Source organism: Eumetopias jubatus, unplaced genomic scaffold (genome assembly GCF_037043125.1).
Source record: "Eumetopias jubatus isolate StellerSeaLion01/CBP00866 unplaced genomic scaffold, mEumJub1_p1.0 scaffold_1, whole genome shotgun sequence".
Classification (NCBI taxonomy): Eukaryota; Metazoa; Chordata; class Mammalia; order Carnivora; family Otariidae; genus Eumetopias; species Eumetopias jubatus.
In genome coordinates, this window is record NW_028274807.1 from 772,896 (window position 1) to 788,177 (window position 15,282).

A 15,282-nucleotide genomic window follows, 5' to 3' on the forward strand; every position below is an offset into this window, starting at 1 on the left:
TCCTCTCTTCTCTTATGATCTTCTGTTTTGTTTCTTAAATTCCACATATCACTGCTTGGGTTTTTAACTTTATGTTTTGTCAGGCAGCTTTCAAAAAATATAAGCAGAAATCAGAATAAAAGATAAAATCTGCCCCACAGTCTTGCTGTCTACAACCAATTAAATTGTTTATGTAAATTTTTTTTAGAGGTTTTGTTTTAACAGTTCCATTTAGGGAAAGAAGTGCTGGGAATTACAGTGAAAGTAACTGCAGGAAGGAAGATATAAGGGTGTGAGAGCACGTGGGTGTGCGGTGAGACGTTAGGCCTAAGCGTGGGGAGACATGGCTTCCCTTTCTGTGCATGGTGAAGATGATGTTCGGGACTGGTTTCCCTCGGGCCAGAGCACTTTCAGGGGTGATTCTGCAGGCTGTATTCCTGGGGTAGGATGGGACCTGGAGCCCCTCTCTGGGAGGCAGAGGAGGCCGAACTCAATGACAGTGGAAGTTTCTGCCTGCTTCCTGGTGTGGTTGACAAGCTGGTGCTGCTGTGGCACCTGCTGTGGCACCTGCTGTGGGAGGAGCACCTTCAGGAAGCTCTTTCTGAAAAACAGGGTGAATTGTTTAACCCAGTCTCTTCTGCCTGTCTTTGTGTCTCAGGTTTCACAGGCCGTGCAGTGGCTGGTCTCCCACTGCCCCTGTTCCCTTGACCTTTGCTGCCAGACCCTCGTTCAGTATGTGGAAGATGGGGTTGGTCGTGAGTTTAGTGGCCGGTTTTTCCATGACAGAAGAGAGAGGCGGCAGGGCGGCCTGGCTTCACAGGAGCCCGGAGCCATCATCGAGCTGTTCAACAGTGTGCTGCACTTCCTGGCCTCCCTGGTGGCCTCTGAACAGCTGTGCGACCTGTCCTGGCCTGTCACTGAGTTTGCTGAGGCAGGGGGCAGCCGGCTCCTTCCTCACCTTCATTGGAACGCCCCGGAGCACCTGGCCTGGCTGAGGCAGGCTGTGCTCAGCTTCCAGCTTCCACAGATGGACCTTCCACCCCCGGGGGGTGCGTGCTCATGCTGAGGGGTCCTGGCTGGGGAGGAATGTGGGACAGCCAAGCCTCCTGTTTTCTTTCTTACTGTACTGACAGTCTGGCAAGTTTTGGGCACTAGCGTGAGGTTTGTATATCCTCCTACCCTGTTCCCACACCGTACCTGCTTGCACACCTGCCTTTTGGTTCAGGAGTCCGACAGGGCTGGGGCTCTCTGTATGGGGGTGCTGTTGGCTCTTTACCACCAATAGAGCAGTCTGTGGGTGTCTGCACAGCCCAGGGAAGAAGGTGGTGAGTGATGTCGGGAGGAATACTTAACCCAAGACCTGTGGTTTTTGAATTGACAGCAGGTTCTGTCCTGCCTTTGCCACAGGGTGTGGGGGCAAAGAGCATGGGGACCAGGTAGCCCTGCCCATGCTGCTGGCTGTGCTGGGGCCATGCCACTCAGTGCTGCTTTAACACCAGTGTTTCTTCTTTGTCAAAGAAGCCTCTGTTCTGTGACTCTGGTTGTGTCCAGGTGAGGCTGTTCTGATGAGACTTTATAGGTCCCCTGGGCTGGGCAGGGAGGTTGTCCCTTCCCTTGTTGACACTGGTAGGAGGGAATGAGGCTGTTTGCTACTTATGTGGCAGGACCACTCTCCTTTGGGCCTTGTGGAACAGAGTCCTCAGGTGCCCTTCTAAACTTCGGGGTGTGGTCTTCAGTAGGTCCAACAGATGCTTGTTACTGAAGAAACCCAAAGGGAAGGAGATCACGCAGCATAAATCCTCTGTGCTGTGAGCTAGTGCAGGGTTCCCCAAGAGAAGCCCAGACTTCCTGCACCAGAGCCACCTGGTTGCTGCTTAAAATACAGATTTCTGGTGCAACCACAGGCCTGGATAGTCAGAGCCTCTAGGGTGGACTCTTTGTTGTGTATTTTGTCCAGGGTGACTGCACCTCTTACTGGGACATAGGGAAGGAGATGTTCTTCCCTCCCTCAGCAGCTGTGGTTTTGTTATTTTCAAATTCAAAAGCAAACTTCTCAAATACACAGCTGTCTTTTTCTAAGAAAATGTAGAGTGAGAACATTTTGTGTAGTATATGCCCATGCTTTGGCCAAACCTTGTAACTGAGGAGGTGCTTTCTCTCCAGCGCCCTGGCTTCCTGTGTGCTCCATGGTCATCCAGTATGCCTCCCAGATCCCCAGCTCTCGCCAGACGCAGCCTGTTCTCCAGTCCCAGGTGGAAAACCTGCTCTGCAGAACCTACCGCAGGTGGAAGAGCAAAAGCCATTCCCTGGGCCAGGGGACAGGGCCCTCAGTTGCTGAGATCCCATGGGACGATGTCATTGCTTTGTGCATCAACCACAAGCTGAGGGACTGGACGCCCCCCAGGCTTCCCGTCACATCAGGTAGTTAGTACTCGGTGCTGTGGGGTCACCTCATTGACTTCCAGGTTACTGTAAACATTGGGAGGAGCTAGGAATGTTCCAGGAGAACCTAGACCTACCTCCCTGAAATGGGCCCCTAGGCTGGCTCTAAGTTAGATTTTGGTGACTCTGGGTAGTTATACTGGCCATGCCACAGTCTAGACATGAGCCTGTCTGAACCTTAAATGACCCATGGACGTTGGGGCATATTTGGGGCGTGGGAGTAACATAATTGTGTGACTTTAATCAGTAGGGCTTGTCCTTAAATCGGTGTATTTAAGCAGATTTCAAGCAGTCACTTGTTGCTCTTTTGATGTTCTTTTCTCATTTGTTTTTTGTATTTTTTTTTTCAGAGGCTCTGAGTGAAGATGGTCAGATATGTGTATATTTTTTTAAAAACCATTTGAAAAAATATGATGTTCCTTTGTCATGGGAACAAGCCAGAACGCAGACACATAAGGAGCTACATCTGAGTCAGGAGCGGTGAGATCTGTGTCCATTGTATATTTCTGTCCTGACAACCAGCAGAGCAAACTGGCTTATTCTCCTCCAAAGTACATGGAACATGAATGTTCTACACACAGATTCTAGCCCACTGTATATTATGACAAGTACTCGAACAGATCATTCTCATGCAAGCATGTTATTTATCAGACAGACCTGACCCTGAACTCATAACATAGCCAGGAAGCTGTAGACAAAAGAAAGCTGACATCTCATCTGACTTAAGAACCTGGTTTAAAAGTACTGAATAAAATGTATTAGCACATATAATCTTTTAGTACATAAAAAAATTCACAATAGGCTTTATTCCAGGATAAATCATGTCAACAGAAATCGACTCATGTAATTCGCTATCATAGCATAAAAACTGATCATTTCAGTAAGTTATTTAAATGCTTTTCTTAAAGTTTATACCCTTCCACCCCAGTTTATACTCATTCCTAATAAATTTCTTATCAAACTTGGGTAAAAAAATTCCTTAGCCTGATAAGGCTTTCTGCCATAAAACTACCAAAAAAAAAAAAAAAAAAAATCCTTCTTGCTAAGACATTAGAAACACGTCAGAACCAGCCTGAGCTGCCCCTGATGTCACAGGTTCACTGTTGTCCTGGAAATGCTGCCCAGTTCAGGGACACAGATAAGATGGTGTAAATATTAAAAGGTAGGAGGAACTGCTGCCATTTCCACACAGTAAAACTCAGTTCAGGAAAATCAACAGTTATGTCCTTAGAAGTTAACGTCCTTCAGAGTTCAGCAAGGTGATCAGACAGATGGGCCTGCAGCGTACAAAAATTGTCATTCACAGCAGCAACAAACCCTTAACATATGGACATAAACTGACCCAGGAAAGGCATTAAACCCCTGTGAAGGGGACTCTCGGGGCCCTGAAGGTGCAAAGAAAACCTGAATAAATGAGGGACAGGCTAGCTTTGTTGATGGGAAAATGCAGTGCTATAAAGATGTCAGTTCTCAAACTGTAAAGTCAGGGCATTTCTAATCAAAAACCCAAAAGGATTTATACCCCTGGTCTTGACAAGTTAATTCTAAAATTCATCAGCATGAGAAAATGTGTAGCAGTTACTGAGAAAATTTTGAATTAAAATAACAAGGAGGATCTTCTGTGCCTGATAGCAGAACATACAGCAAAGTTACAGCAGACTAATCAGATCAGGGAATCCAGAAACAACCACATGTGACGAAGCACCATGCCAGACCAGTGAGAAGAGGGTAGCCGTTGGCATCTGTTTGGAGAAAACAGTAGATACCCTTTTTCCCACTGTTTGTGAATGTTACTTACACATGGATTTAAGAGCTAAATGTCAAAATAAGAACCTTGCCAGTATTAGGGGAAAGTAGAGACCTTGTTGGTAACCCTGGGATGGGAAACCAGACTCGGAGGAGAGAAGCCCGAGCACCGAGCTGCCCAGGAGAGAAGGGAAGCCTCATCCGTAAGGCAGAAGACCCTGTGCCCAAGCCTGACCCCAAGGGAAGCCAGAAATAGGCAAGGTCTGGGACTCTGTGTCTACACCCACACTCCTGATACTGGAGGAACCCCTCTCCCTCTTTCCTGACCATAACCATTTCAAAACATGTACTTACAGTTTGGGGATAAAGTCTTTTCATCCTGCAAACAAGTTTCCGGCTCCATTACTGCACATGCACCGGAAAGGGAAGAGGAATGTGGAGCATGGCCCAGAGGGGCGGGTTCCCAGCACCCAAGATCTGATGTGCGGAGCCTCTGCCCAGGAGCTCCTGGCCCAGTGTCTGTCCCGGAGTCTGCTGCTGGAGAAAGAGGAGAGCAAGAGGTGAAGTCCCTTCCCTTCTGTTTATTGTATCCTTTAGGCTTTCTCGTGCTGGATTAGTAAGGATCCCAGTGATGTGACTTTGTTTAAAAAAGGCCAGTCAGACGTGCAAAGTGTAAGCTCTTTGAAGGCAGAGGCAGGGCCTTAGTACGTCTTAAACTGTTTCTTATTTGAAATCCGTTTCATTTATGTTCATTATTGAGAGTCAGTCCTAAGTTTTCTGGTGGGAAGAAAGTGTGGCTGGCTTCTGGAGTGTCTTCAGTGGATAGTGCCGAATGTCTGGCTGGCACCAGCCCTCTGCCCTTGGCAAGCCTGAGGGCGCTGTTGCATCATCCCACACTGTAGACCCTCCTCTGTATCTCCCACCACCGTGTTATGGTTTCACTAAGTGAACTAGGAGGAAGGCAGGTTACAAGGTGGTCTGTACCCAGCCCCCACCCCCAGCAGCCTCCCTGGGTCTAGCTTGTCACCAAGGGCAGCCCCTCCCCTTGGCTGGGATTCCATCTCCCACCCACTCAGGACACTCCAGTGAGGGTCCCTCTCTGTTGTGCGCCGCCCCCCCCCCCCCCCCGCCCCAGCACCCAGACCGGGGACCATCCCTGAGTTCCTGCTCCCTTGACTGTAGACCCCTCAAACAGTGTGGTCCGTACTTCGGCTCTCTTTTCTCAGTCTCTCCTGACCCCCTGTCTGCCCGCATGTCGGCTCTGGTCAGGGTCACTGCAGCCTGCACAAAGCTGACCTGACCATGAACCCCAGTCCCCAGCAGTGTCCCATACCTGTGTCCTCTCCCTCCTGCCTCCCGGGAGGCCCTGAGTCCCTTTCCTGCCCAGCTGGCCACTCCCCCCAGGACTCTCCTGGTTCTTCCTCACCCCTGCCCACTCCCCCCTGTCTTCTGTGTCATCTGCCTCCCCACTCCCCAGTGAAAGCTTCCGGTTCATGAATTTTTAAATAACATCAATATTCTGACAACTCCAAATTCATATCTCAACCCCTGAGTTCTCTGAAGTCCAGGTTTGAATATCCAGCTGGGTTCTTGAAGCCTTCATTAGTCATTTGTAGGTTGCCTGATAGCCATCTCAATGCTAACATCCCAGATCTAATTCCCAATTTTCCTCCAATCAGCTCCTCCTTTGATGGTCTTCTTAGTTGATGCGGCTTTGTCCTTCCAGCTGCCCTGGCCACATGTCTTGGAATTATCCCTCCACATCCAGTTCATCCATAAATCCTATTCTATTAAAAATATATTCAGAATTGGACCATTTTTTTGCAGTGGGCTGTGGTATAGTCTTGGCAGAGACCCATTGTGAGCCTTTTAAGTGTTACTCCTTTGCTCATAACCTTCCAGTGGCTTCCTCTCCAATCAAAGGCAGAATCTCTCTGAGGTGGGCAGGCCTTACATGATCTGCATCCCATTTCCTTTCTGACCTCTCCGCTCCTTCAGCATGCCAGGCAGCACACAGCCAGGCCTTTGTGTTTGCTGTTCCTTTTGCCTGAACTCCTTAGCCACCTTCCTGACATCCCGTGGCTCACCTTGCACTCAACGTCCAGTCTCTGCTCAATTGTCTGCTTCTCAGGGAGGGGCCCTCCTTACCCGTCCCCCGAACCTTCGGGTTGTATCTCTGCTTTGTCTTTCTCACCATCAGACCACATTTCCCTTACCTTGTGTTCCTGTCTTTCTCCCTCACTAAAGTATAAGCTGCTTACAGCCAGGCCTTGTGTATTTTCTTTCATGCTATATCCCTGGTACCTAGAATGGTGCCTAGTGTTTGGTGGGGGCTTGATAGATATGTGTTGGAAGAGTGAGTGAGTGTGTCCTGATTTCCAAAGTAGATTTTCCTAGGTCTGTATCATTTAAGCAGTTTGATCAGATTGTTTTTCTTGAAAAGACTAGCGTATAGAGTGAACAGCTCTGAAGTGTGTTAGGTGGCAGTGGGGTATTATTTTGAGTTAATTTTAACTGTAAGCATCAATCCATATATTTGGATAATCCATTAAGAGAGAAGAATTACCAGGGCGCCTGGGTGGCACAGTTGGCTAGCCATCTGATTTTTTTTTTTTTTAACATTTTATTTATTTATTTGACAGAGACACAGCGAGAGAGGGAACACAAGCAGGGGGCGTGGGAGAGGGAGAAGCAGGCTCCCCGCTGAGCAGGGAGCTCGACGCCGGGCTCAATCCCAGGACCCTGGGATCATGACCTGAGCTGAAGGCAGACACTTAACGACTGAGGCACCCAGGTGCCCCTAGCCATCTGATTCTTGATTTTGGCTTGGGTCATGATCTCAGGGTTGTGGGACCGAGCCCCACATTGGGCTCTGCGCTCATTGCGGAGTCGCCTTGGGATTCTCTCTCCTCCCTCTGCCCCTCCCACTTACGTGCTCTCTCTCTCTAAAATAAATAAATAAATCTTAAAAAAAGAAAAGAGAGATAAGAATTACTTATAAACACCAAAATAAGGGCGCCTAGGTGGCTCAGTCGGTTAGGTGGCTGCCTTTGGCTTGGGTCACGATCCCAGAGTCCTGGGATCGAGCTCCGCATTGCGCTCCCTGCTCGGTGGGGATCCTGCTTCTCCCTCTGCCTGCCCTGCCTGCCATTCTCCTGCTTGTGCTCTCTCTCTCTGTTAAATGAATCAATAAAATCTTAAAAAAAAAAGAAACACACACACACCAAAATAAGCCAGAGAAAATAAACCAAATGAGAGAATTATGAGTAATATTAAGTAACATGCAAGAGCCGTTTTTGAATAAATGCCACCTTTTTCATTAAATCTAATTTGGGCTTATAAATTAAAGAGAAGATTAAAATTTTAAGAGTATGGTTCTCCTCAGTTGATGTCATAACTTCGTTCTATTCTTAGTAAAAAGCAAAGCTTTAAAAAATTAGAAGTAGGAGCACTTAGCTGGCTCAGTTAGTGAAATATGTGACTCTTGATCTTGGGGTTGTAAGTTAAAGTCCCATGTTAGTTATAGAGATTACTTAAAATCTTTAAAAAAATTAAAAATATATACAGGAGAAAAGTGATCGTTAAATGTTTTCTTCCTCATTCTCAAATGCTTTAGGTTTGAAGATCAGCTTCAGCAGTGGTTGTCTGCAGACTCAGGAGTGTTTACGCATTCAACGTCCCTTCCCCTCTACCTTCCTCAGACTCTGGTGTCTCTGCCTCAGACTATTGAACCTGTGATGAAGACAGTGACCGCTACTAGCCCTCAGGTGGGAGGAGAGTACATTTGGCATTTGAATTAGAATTCAAGACTGAGAAAATGGCTGGGAAAAGTAACATCTCCATTCATCTTACGGTGTTGTGATGACCAATAAATTATCAGGTTAAATAAGATATTTTCCTAAGCTTAATCTGTCAGTGTTATGGAGGCCCAACTAATTCTGTGTTACTACTTGTGAAATGAAGGGAGAGTGGAATTAAAACATGCTTAAGAACTGAACCGAACCCATAACTGTGCCGGCATGCAGTGCAGGCAAGGAGCAGAATAACAAAGGGGACGACAGTGGCTTCTGTTTGTGCACATCATGTCCAAGCCTTGGCATCACCCCGAGCTTCCCTTCTGGGACTAACCTTCCCTGAGGAAAATTAGTGAATGAGGAAGATAAGATCACAGGTGTCAGGGGCTCACCCAGGAGTGTCCAGCTGCTCTGTGGCCGAGCTGCTTTTCAAAGCCACACTTGACTGGCTCCAAAGTGTAAGGTCTTTCTACCTCACCATCCTCCTTCAGTGGTAAAAGAAGCAAAAATAGAGTTTTCATCATAGATACATAATGCTGGACAGGTAGAAGGTCTGCTCCTGGACTGGCTTTAGGATGCCCTTCAATAGGGGAGAAAAGCAAATTAAGATGACACACTGTTTACGTTTATCAGCTTGGCAGATATCTTCAAAATAGTTGTACATTTTGACTTAACAATTTTGCCCTAAAGAAACTACTATATATAACAAAAATTAATGTTTTTTTCCTGTTTGTTTGCTTGTTTTTTGTTCACTGTAGTGTTAATCATACTGCATAAAAAATGGAAACTGAATATCCAGAGATGGGAGTCTGGCTGTTATTACAGGTCATATGATGGAATAGCTCATAGCCCTCCACAGTGGTATTTTATAAAAATAATTGACACTGAAAGTTGCTGATGATACAATCTGAAGGAAACATTCTGTATGCAGGTGATACCAGCTGTATGCATATACGTTAGAAGAGGCCGGAAGGATGTAGGATAGGTGCCAAGAGGCGTGCTTGTTGAGCCCAGTAGGCCCCAGATGAAGTTTCTAACGTGAGCCAGATCTACTGCCAGAGTATATTTGGGTTCCTGGATATCCCAAAACTATTTTTAGGTTCTTTTTTATTTAAATAGAACGAAAGGACAGGGGAGCAGCTGCAGTTGTCAGAGGCAGCAGGCACATCTGTGAGCGAACGGCTGAAGCACCTGGAAAGGCTGATGCAGAGTTCAAGGGAGGAGGAAGTTGCCTCTGAGCTCCATCTCTCTGCACTGCTGGACATGGTGGACATTTGAGCTCCTGGACCTGAGAGAGGGAAAGTCTCCAGAAGATTTTTGCTTTTACTCAAAATAATGTTATTCTCAGATGCTTGATGCACTGTTGGAAATGTGATTATTAATCATGCAAATAAACATTTGAATGTCTAATGAGGCCTTTTCTAGTTTTCAGAATGAAAGGCTCTTTTCTCCTGGGTAGTGTCTTTGATAGTCTTTTTTTTTTTTTTAAATATTTAATTAGATTTATTCCTCAATATTCGCTTTTTTTTTTAAGATTTTATTTATGTATTTGACAGAGAGAGACACAGCGAGAGAGGGAACACAAGCAGGGGGAGTGGGAGAGGGAGAAGCAGGCCTCCCGCCGAGCAGGAAGCCCGATGCAGGGCTCGATCCCAGGACCCCGAGATCATGACCCGAGCCGAAGGCAGATGCTTAACGACTGAGCCACCCTGGCATGTCTTTGATATTCTTATGTTTCATCTCCTCAGACTGTCACCCATCAACGTACGCTCTGAGGGAGTTTGCAGCTTACATTTCTGTGTGTCATTCATTGTCACAGCAAAGTTGCAGCCACTGATGTGCCAGACATCACCAATACAGGGACGAATAAAGCACAGGAACTGTGCTTGCCAGGCCCACCTCACTCACATCTGAGAGAGCCAACTGTATATGTACCTAGGAATCTGAGGCTGTGCATGGGGCATGTCCCCGCACTGGAAGCAGGGGGAGACAAGAGGATTAGGTGGAGGAGAGAGCAGGATTCCTGGAGAGAAGTGCAGGGTGTAGCTGGGGAGAATGTGATGTAGCTGAGAGGATATGAAAACCTGCAGGTGCCAGCTTGGTGGTGCTGCCAAGTGAGGACATAGGCCAGACCACAGAGACCCTTGCTGCCTTATTCTGCGTGCTCTGGGAATCCGCGGTTGGAGGAAAGTGGTTTGGTCACATTTTTTTTTTTTTTTCTGTCTACAACAATATTTTTCTCAAGTTAGATTGCAGACTTTATTTTTTTTTTTTTGCTTTAAATTTTAAAAAAATTAACATATAATGTATTATTCTTTTCAGCGGTAGAAGTCAGTGATTCATCATCAGTCTTATATGATACCCAGTGCTCATTACAGTTCGTGCCCTCCTTAATGTCCAGCACACAGTTACCCCATTCCCCCAGCAACCCTTAGTTTGTTTCCTTTGATTAAGAATCTCTTATGGTTTGTCTCCCTCTCCGATTTCATCTTCCTTTATTTTTTCCTCTCTTCCCCTATGATCCTGTTTTGTTTCTTAAATTCCACATACGAGTGAGATCATATAATTGTCTTTCTCTGATTGACTTATTTCACTTAGCATAATACCCTTTGGTTCCATCCACATTGTTGCAGAAGGCAAGATTTCTTTTTTTTTTTTTTTGATGGCTGAGTAGTCTTCCATTGTGTATCTATACTACATCTTTATCCATTTATCTGTCGGTGGACATCGAGGCTCTTTCCACAGTTTGGCTATTGTGGACATTGCTGCTATAAACACTGGGGTGCAGGTGCCCCTTTGGATCACTACATTTGTATCTTTGGGGTAGATACCCAGTAGGGCAATTGCTGGATGGTAGGGTACCTCTATTTTCAACTTTTTGAGAAACCTCCATATTGTTTTCCAGAGTGGTTGGTAAGGCAGGCACCTCTATATTCAGCTTTTTGAGAAACCTCCATACTGTTTTCCAGAGTGGCATTCCCACCAGCAGTGTAAGAGGGTTCCCCTTTCTCCGAATCCTCACCAACATTTGTTGTTTCCTGACTTGTTAATTTTAGTCATTCTAACTGGTGTGAGATAGTATCTCATTGTGGTTTTGATTTATATTTCCCTGCTGCTGTGTGGTATGGAGCATTTTTTCATGTGTCTGTTGGCCATTTGGATGTCTTTGGAGAAATGTCTGTTCATATCTTCTGTCCACTTCTTGACTGGATTATTTGGTTTTTTTGGGTGTTGAGTTTGATAAGTTCTTTATAGATTTTGGATACTAGCCCATTATCTGCTAAGGCATTTGCAAATATCTTCTCCCATTCTGTGGGCTGTTTTGGTTTTGTTGACTGTTTTCCTTTGCTGTGTAAAAGCTTTTTATCTTTTTTTAAAAATTTTTTATTGTTATGTTAATCACCATACATTACATCATTAGTTTTGGATGTAGTGTTCCATGATTCATTGTTTGTGCATAACACCCAGTGCTCCACGCAGAACGTGCCCTCTTTAATACCCATCACCAGGCTAACCCATCCCCCCACCCCCCTCCCCTCTAGAACCCTCAGTTTGTTTTTCAGACTCCATCGTCTCTCATGGTTGGTCTCCCCCTCCGATTTCCCCCTCTTCATTCTTCCCCTCCTGCTATCTTTTTTTTTTTTCTTAACATATATTGCATTATTTGTTTCAGAGGTACAGATCTGTGATTCAACACTCTTGCACAATTCACAGCACTCGCCATAGCACATACCCTCCCCAATGTCTGTCACCCAGCCACCCCATCCCTCCCACCCCCCCACCACTCCAGCAACCCTCAGTTTGTTTCCTGAGATTAAGAATTCCTCATATCAGTGAGGTCATAGGATACATGTCTTTCTCTGATTGACTTACTTCGCTCAGCCTAACACCCTCCAGTTCCATCCACGTCGTTGCAAATGGCAAGATCTGGTCACATATTCTTTGTATTTATTTGAAATAGCGATCCAGAGAGCAGGAGCAGGGGAATAGAGGGAGAGGGAGAAGCAGGCTCCCCGCGGAGCAGGGAGCCCGATGCGGGGCTCGATCCCAGGACCCTGGGATCATGACCCGCGCTGAAGGCAGACGCTTAACTGACTGAGCCACCCACGCGCCGCCACATACTCTTTTAAAAATGGCATATGGGGATGGTCAGCAGGACAAGGAAGGAATCTTGAAAGGGGTGCTGCAGCCATCTAGGTGAAAAAGGAAGGGTATAGTCCTGAGTTTGCCAGCAGTTAGTTTGAAAGACAGGGATAAATTTGAGCCATCTACAGAGGCCTTGTTTTTACATTTACTTGTTTTTCTACGTTCTTAATACTACTTTACCCAAAACTTTCTGCCTTAAGTGTAAAGCTCTTCTAACACTATCATGTGCATCAGGTAATGTGCTAGTTCTACTTTCTTATGGAGAAACCCACTGGGAAACACCCATTTTTCTGCCACAGCATGGACATTTCCTGGATTCTCAGTCCTGTATTTTCCTCTTCCTTTTCTCGCTTTCTCATTTTGATGGAGCCCGTTTTCTAGCAGCTTTCTGAGCTTGCATATCTTGTCTTTATTTCTACCCTTAATGGAAATGGGATTTTAGGTTGGTAACCATTCCCCTATGTTTTTGTTTTTTGTTGCTGGAAGTTTTACAAATCATCTCTGCCCCTGGTGTTCTTAAATTTCTCAACAACATGCTTGATGCATTGGTCTCCCTCCCCTATTGCCCAAATCGTGCTGAGCACGTAGTAGTGCTTTTTTTCTCTAGTGTTACGCTGTGTGACAAACTACCCCAAACATACATAGTAGCTTAAATTTGGGAAGGATTTGGCTGGGCAGTTTTCTCTTGGGATTTTTTCATGTAGTTGCAGTCAGGTATTAGCAGGGGGCTGCAGTCACCTGAAGGCTTGACTAGGTTGGGTGTCCAAGACAAGTTCATTCACATGGCTGGCAGGTGATGTTGCACTGTCGGCTGGGGGAACAGCTGGGGCTTTCAACCTGAGTGGCCAATATGTGACCTCACTATGTGGCTTGACTTACTCATAGCCAGGTGGCCTCAGGGTAGTGAAATTTCTTACATGGAATCTCAGGGCTCCAAGTGCAAGGGCCCTAGTGAGCAAAATGCAAAAGCCCAGCTTTGGAACTCATGCAGGATAACTTGCATAGCACTGTATTATAAGCATGTGGTTAGAGATGCAAGGGATGGGACACAGATACCATTTATCAATGGGGATGAATGTTAAGATCATATTGTATAAGAGCATGTGAGATGGGAGATGTTGCAGGAATCTTTTGTTTCAGAGAGAGAGGATGCCAAGCAGGCTCCACGCCCAGCGCAGAGCCTGTTGTAGGGCTCGACCTCACAACCCTGAGATCATGACCTAGGCTAAAATCAAGTGTTGGATGCTCAACTAGTCAACTAAGCCACCAGGGCACCCCAGCAGGAATCTTTGGAAAACAATCTGCCATGCTTTTTCAGTCTGGAAAATTATCCACCTATGCTGGAGTTTTTTGAAATTATTTAATATATTCTTCACCTCCACTGTTTCCCTTTGGAACTCCTAATATTTAGATGTTTGACAACCTGGATTAATCCTCTAATTTTCTTTCTTTCTTTTTTTTTAAAGATTTTATTTATTAGAGAGAGCACAAGCTGGGGTGGGGGGGTAGGCAGAGGGAGAAGACTCCCTGCTGAGTGGGAAGCCTGATGCAGGGCTCGATCCTAGGACCTTGGATCGTGACCTGAGCTGAAGGCAGATGCTTAACTGACTGAGCCACCCAGGTGCCCCGATCCTCTAATTTTCTTCTCTCCTTTATTTTTTATATCTTTATTTTTTAACCTCCTACCCTAAAATTTCCCTATTTTATCTTCCTATTCTAGTGACTTTTAAAATCTGTTGCCGTATTTTTTATTCCTGAGTCTTTTTTCTTAATGTTTCTTATTTATTTGAATCCTGTCCATTCTTTTATTCAGTATATATTTTTGGAATGTTTACTATGTGCTAGGCATTATTCCAGGCGCTGGGGACATGGCAACAAACAAATTTCAGCCCTCACAGGGCTTGTATTTTAGCGGGGAGATAGGCAATAAACAAGATAAATATGCAAATTGTTTGGTATGCTAATTGGTAGTAAGCAATGAGGAAAATAAGGGAGGGAAAGAGTGTCAGATGGTTCTTGTTTCATGGGTACCACATCCTACCTCTGTGAGGACATGTTTTTGTCAAAGTCCTTTTCCACACCTTGCACCATCTCCATTTCTCAAAATTTCCTTTTTTGGTGTGTTTTGTTGTCTGTCTTCATAGAGGCTTTCCTCAAATGTCTGGCTTATGTTCATGATGGGGCTCTGAAGAGCTTGTTGGAAGCTCTGTGTCAATGGTTACAGCCTGCCAGCTGATAGGCTTCTCCACGTATCCACTGGGTCTCAGATGCCAATGTTTGCAGGTCTTTTGGGGCCATTTGCATCCACTAGGTCTCAGATGCCAATGTTTGCAGGTCTTTTGGGGCCATTTGCTCCAGAAAAATCCTCTTCTTACTGCCCAAAGCTGTATGGCTAAGTGGAAGAAGCAGGACTGTGCTCCTCCACGAATGTAAGGCTTTTACTCCTACCCCATTTGCAGTGGCCCTCAGCTGTGTTTGGTTCCTGAGTTCACCCCTGCTCTGACTGAATTGTTAGATGTGACAAGACAACTTACTGGTGACTGATAAGAGCAATCTTAGGAGATGTGAAGAGAAAAGGCTGGTGGCAGAGTTTTCTTTCTTTTTTTTTCGGGGGAAGGGATCTATCATCCTACTGCTTATTCAAAGGTCTTCCATTTTCCGCACCTTCCTTGGGTTCATTAGCAAGAATGGTCTCTTCTTGATGGCCTCACCCCAATATATGGGTTTCAGCTTTCCTCTGGCTTGCTAAGTTGGTTATCCCTCCTTACATCACAGCCTCTAGAATTTTGTTGATCTCTTAGTTTCCTGGTAGCTCCTCTCCTGTTCTTAAACTGTGCGTTATTTTTTTAAAGATTTTATTTATTTATTTGACAGAGAGAGAGAGAGAGAGAGACAGCCAGAGCAGGAACACAAGCAGGGGGAGTGGGAGAGGGAGAAGCAGGCTCGGAGCCCGATGCGGGGCTCGATCCCAGGACCCTGGGATCAGGGCCTGAGCGGAAGGCAGACGCTTAACGACTGAGCCACTCAGGCGCCTCTATCTTTTATTACTTGATGTAAGTAGAGCTTGGATGGGAAATGGAAGCCAATGCCTGTGCTCAGTCTGACACGTTCAACTGGAAATTTCACCCTTAAAAAAACCAAAACTCTGCCACCCGTGTTTTGTCTTCACATTTCC

General features: G+C 45.7%; 1 protein-coding gene across 2 annotated transcripts in view; it reads left to right on the plus strand.

Annotated features, from left to right (window-relative positions):
* The window catches only part of MCM3AP (minichromosome maintenance complex component 3 associated protein), a 51,433-nt gene extending 42,062 nt beyond the window's left edge, over positions 1–9,371 (plus strand). The window contains exons 24-29 of one of the 2 annotated variants that reach the window (XM_028094748.2): positions 638–1,028; positions 2,143–2,400; positions 2,772–2,901; positions 4,524–4,727; positions 7,784–7,934; positions 9,081–9,371. In XM_028094748.2, the coding sequence (XP_027950549.1) occupies positions 638–1,028; positions 2,143–2,400; positions 2,772–2,901; positions 4,524–4,727; positions 7,784–7,934; positions 9,081–9,239 (1,293 nt within the window). In that variant the 3' untranslated portion in view covers positions 9,240–9,371. Of the gene's footprint in view, positions 1–637; positions 1,029–2,142; positions 2,401–2,771; positions 2,902–4,523; positions 4,728–7,783; positions 7,935–8,719 lie in introns of both variants that reach the window. The other variant, XM_028094749.2, reaches the window with a different exon arrangement.
* The last annotated feature ends 5,911 nt before the right edge of the window (positions 9,372–15,282 follow it).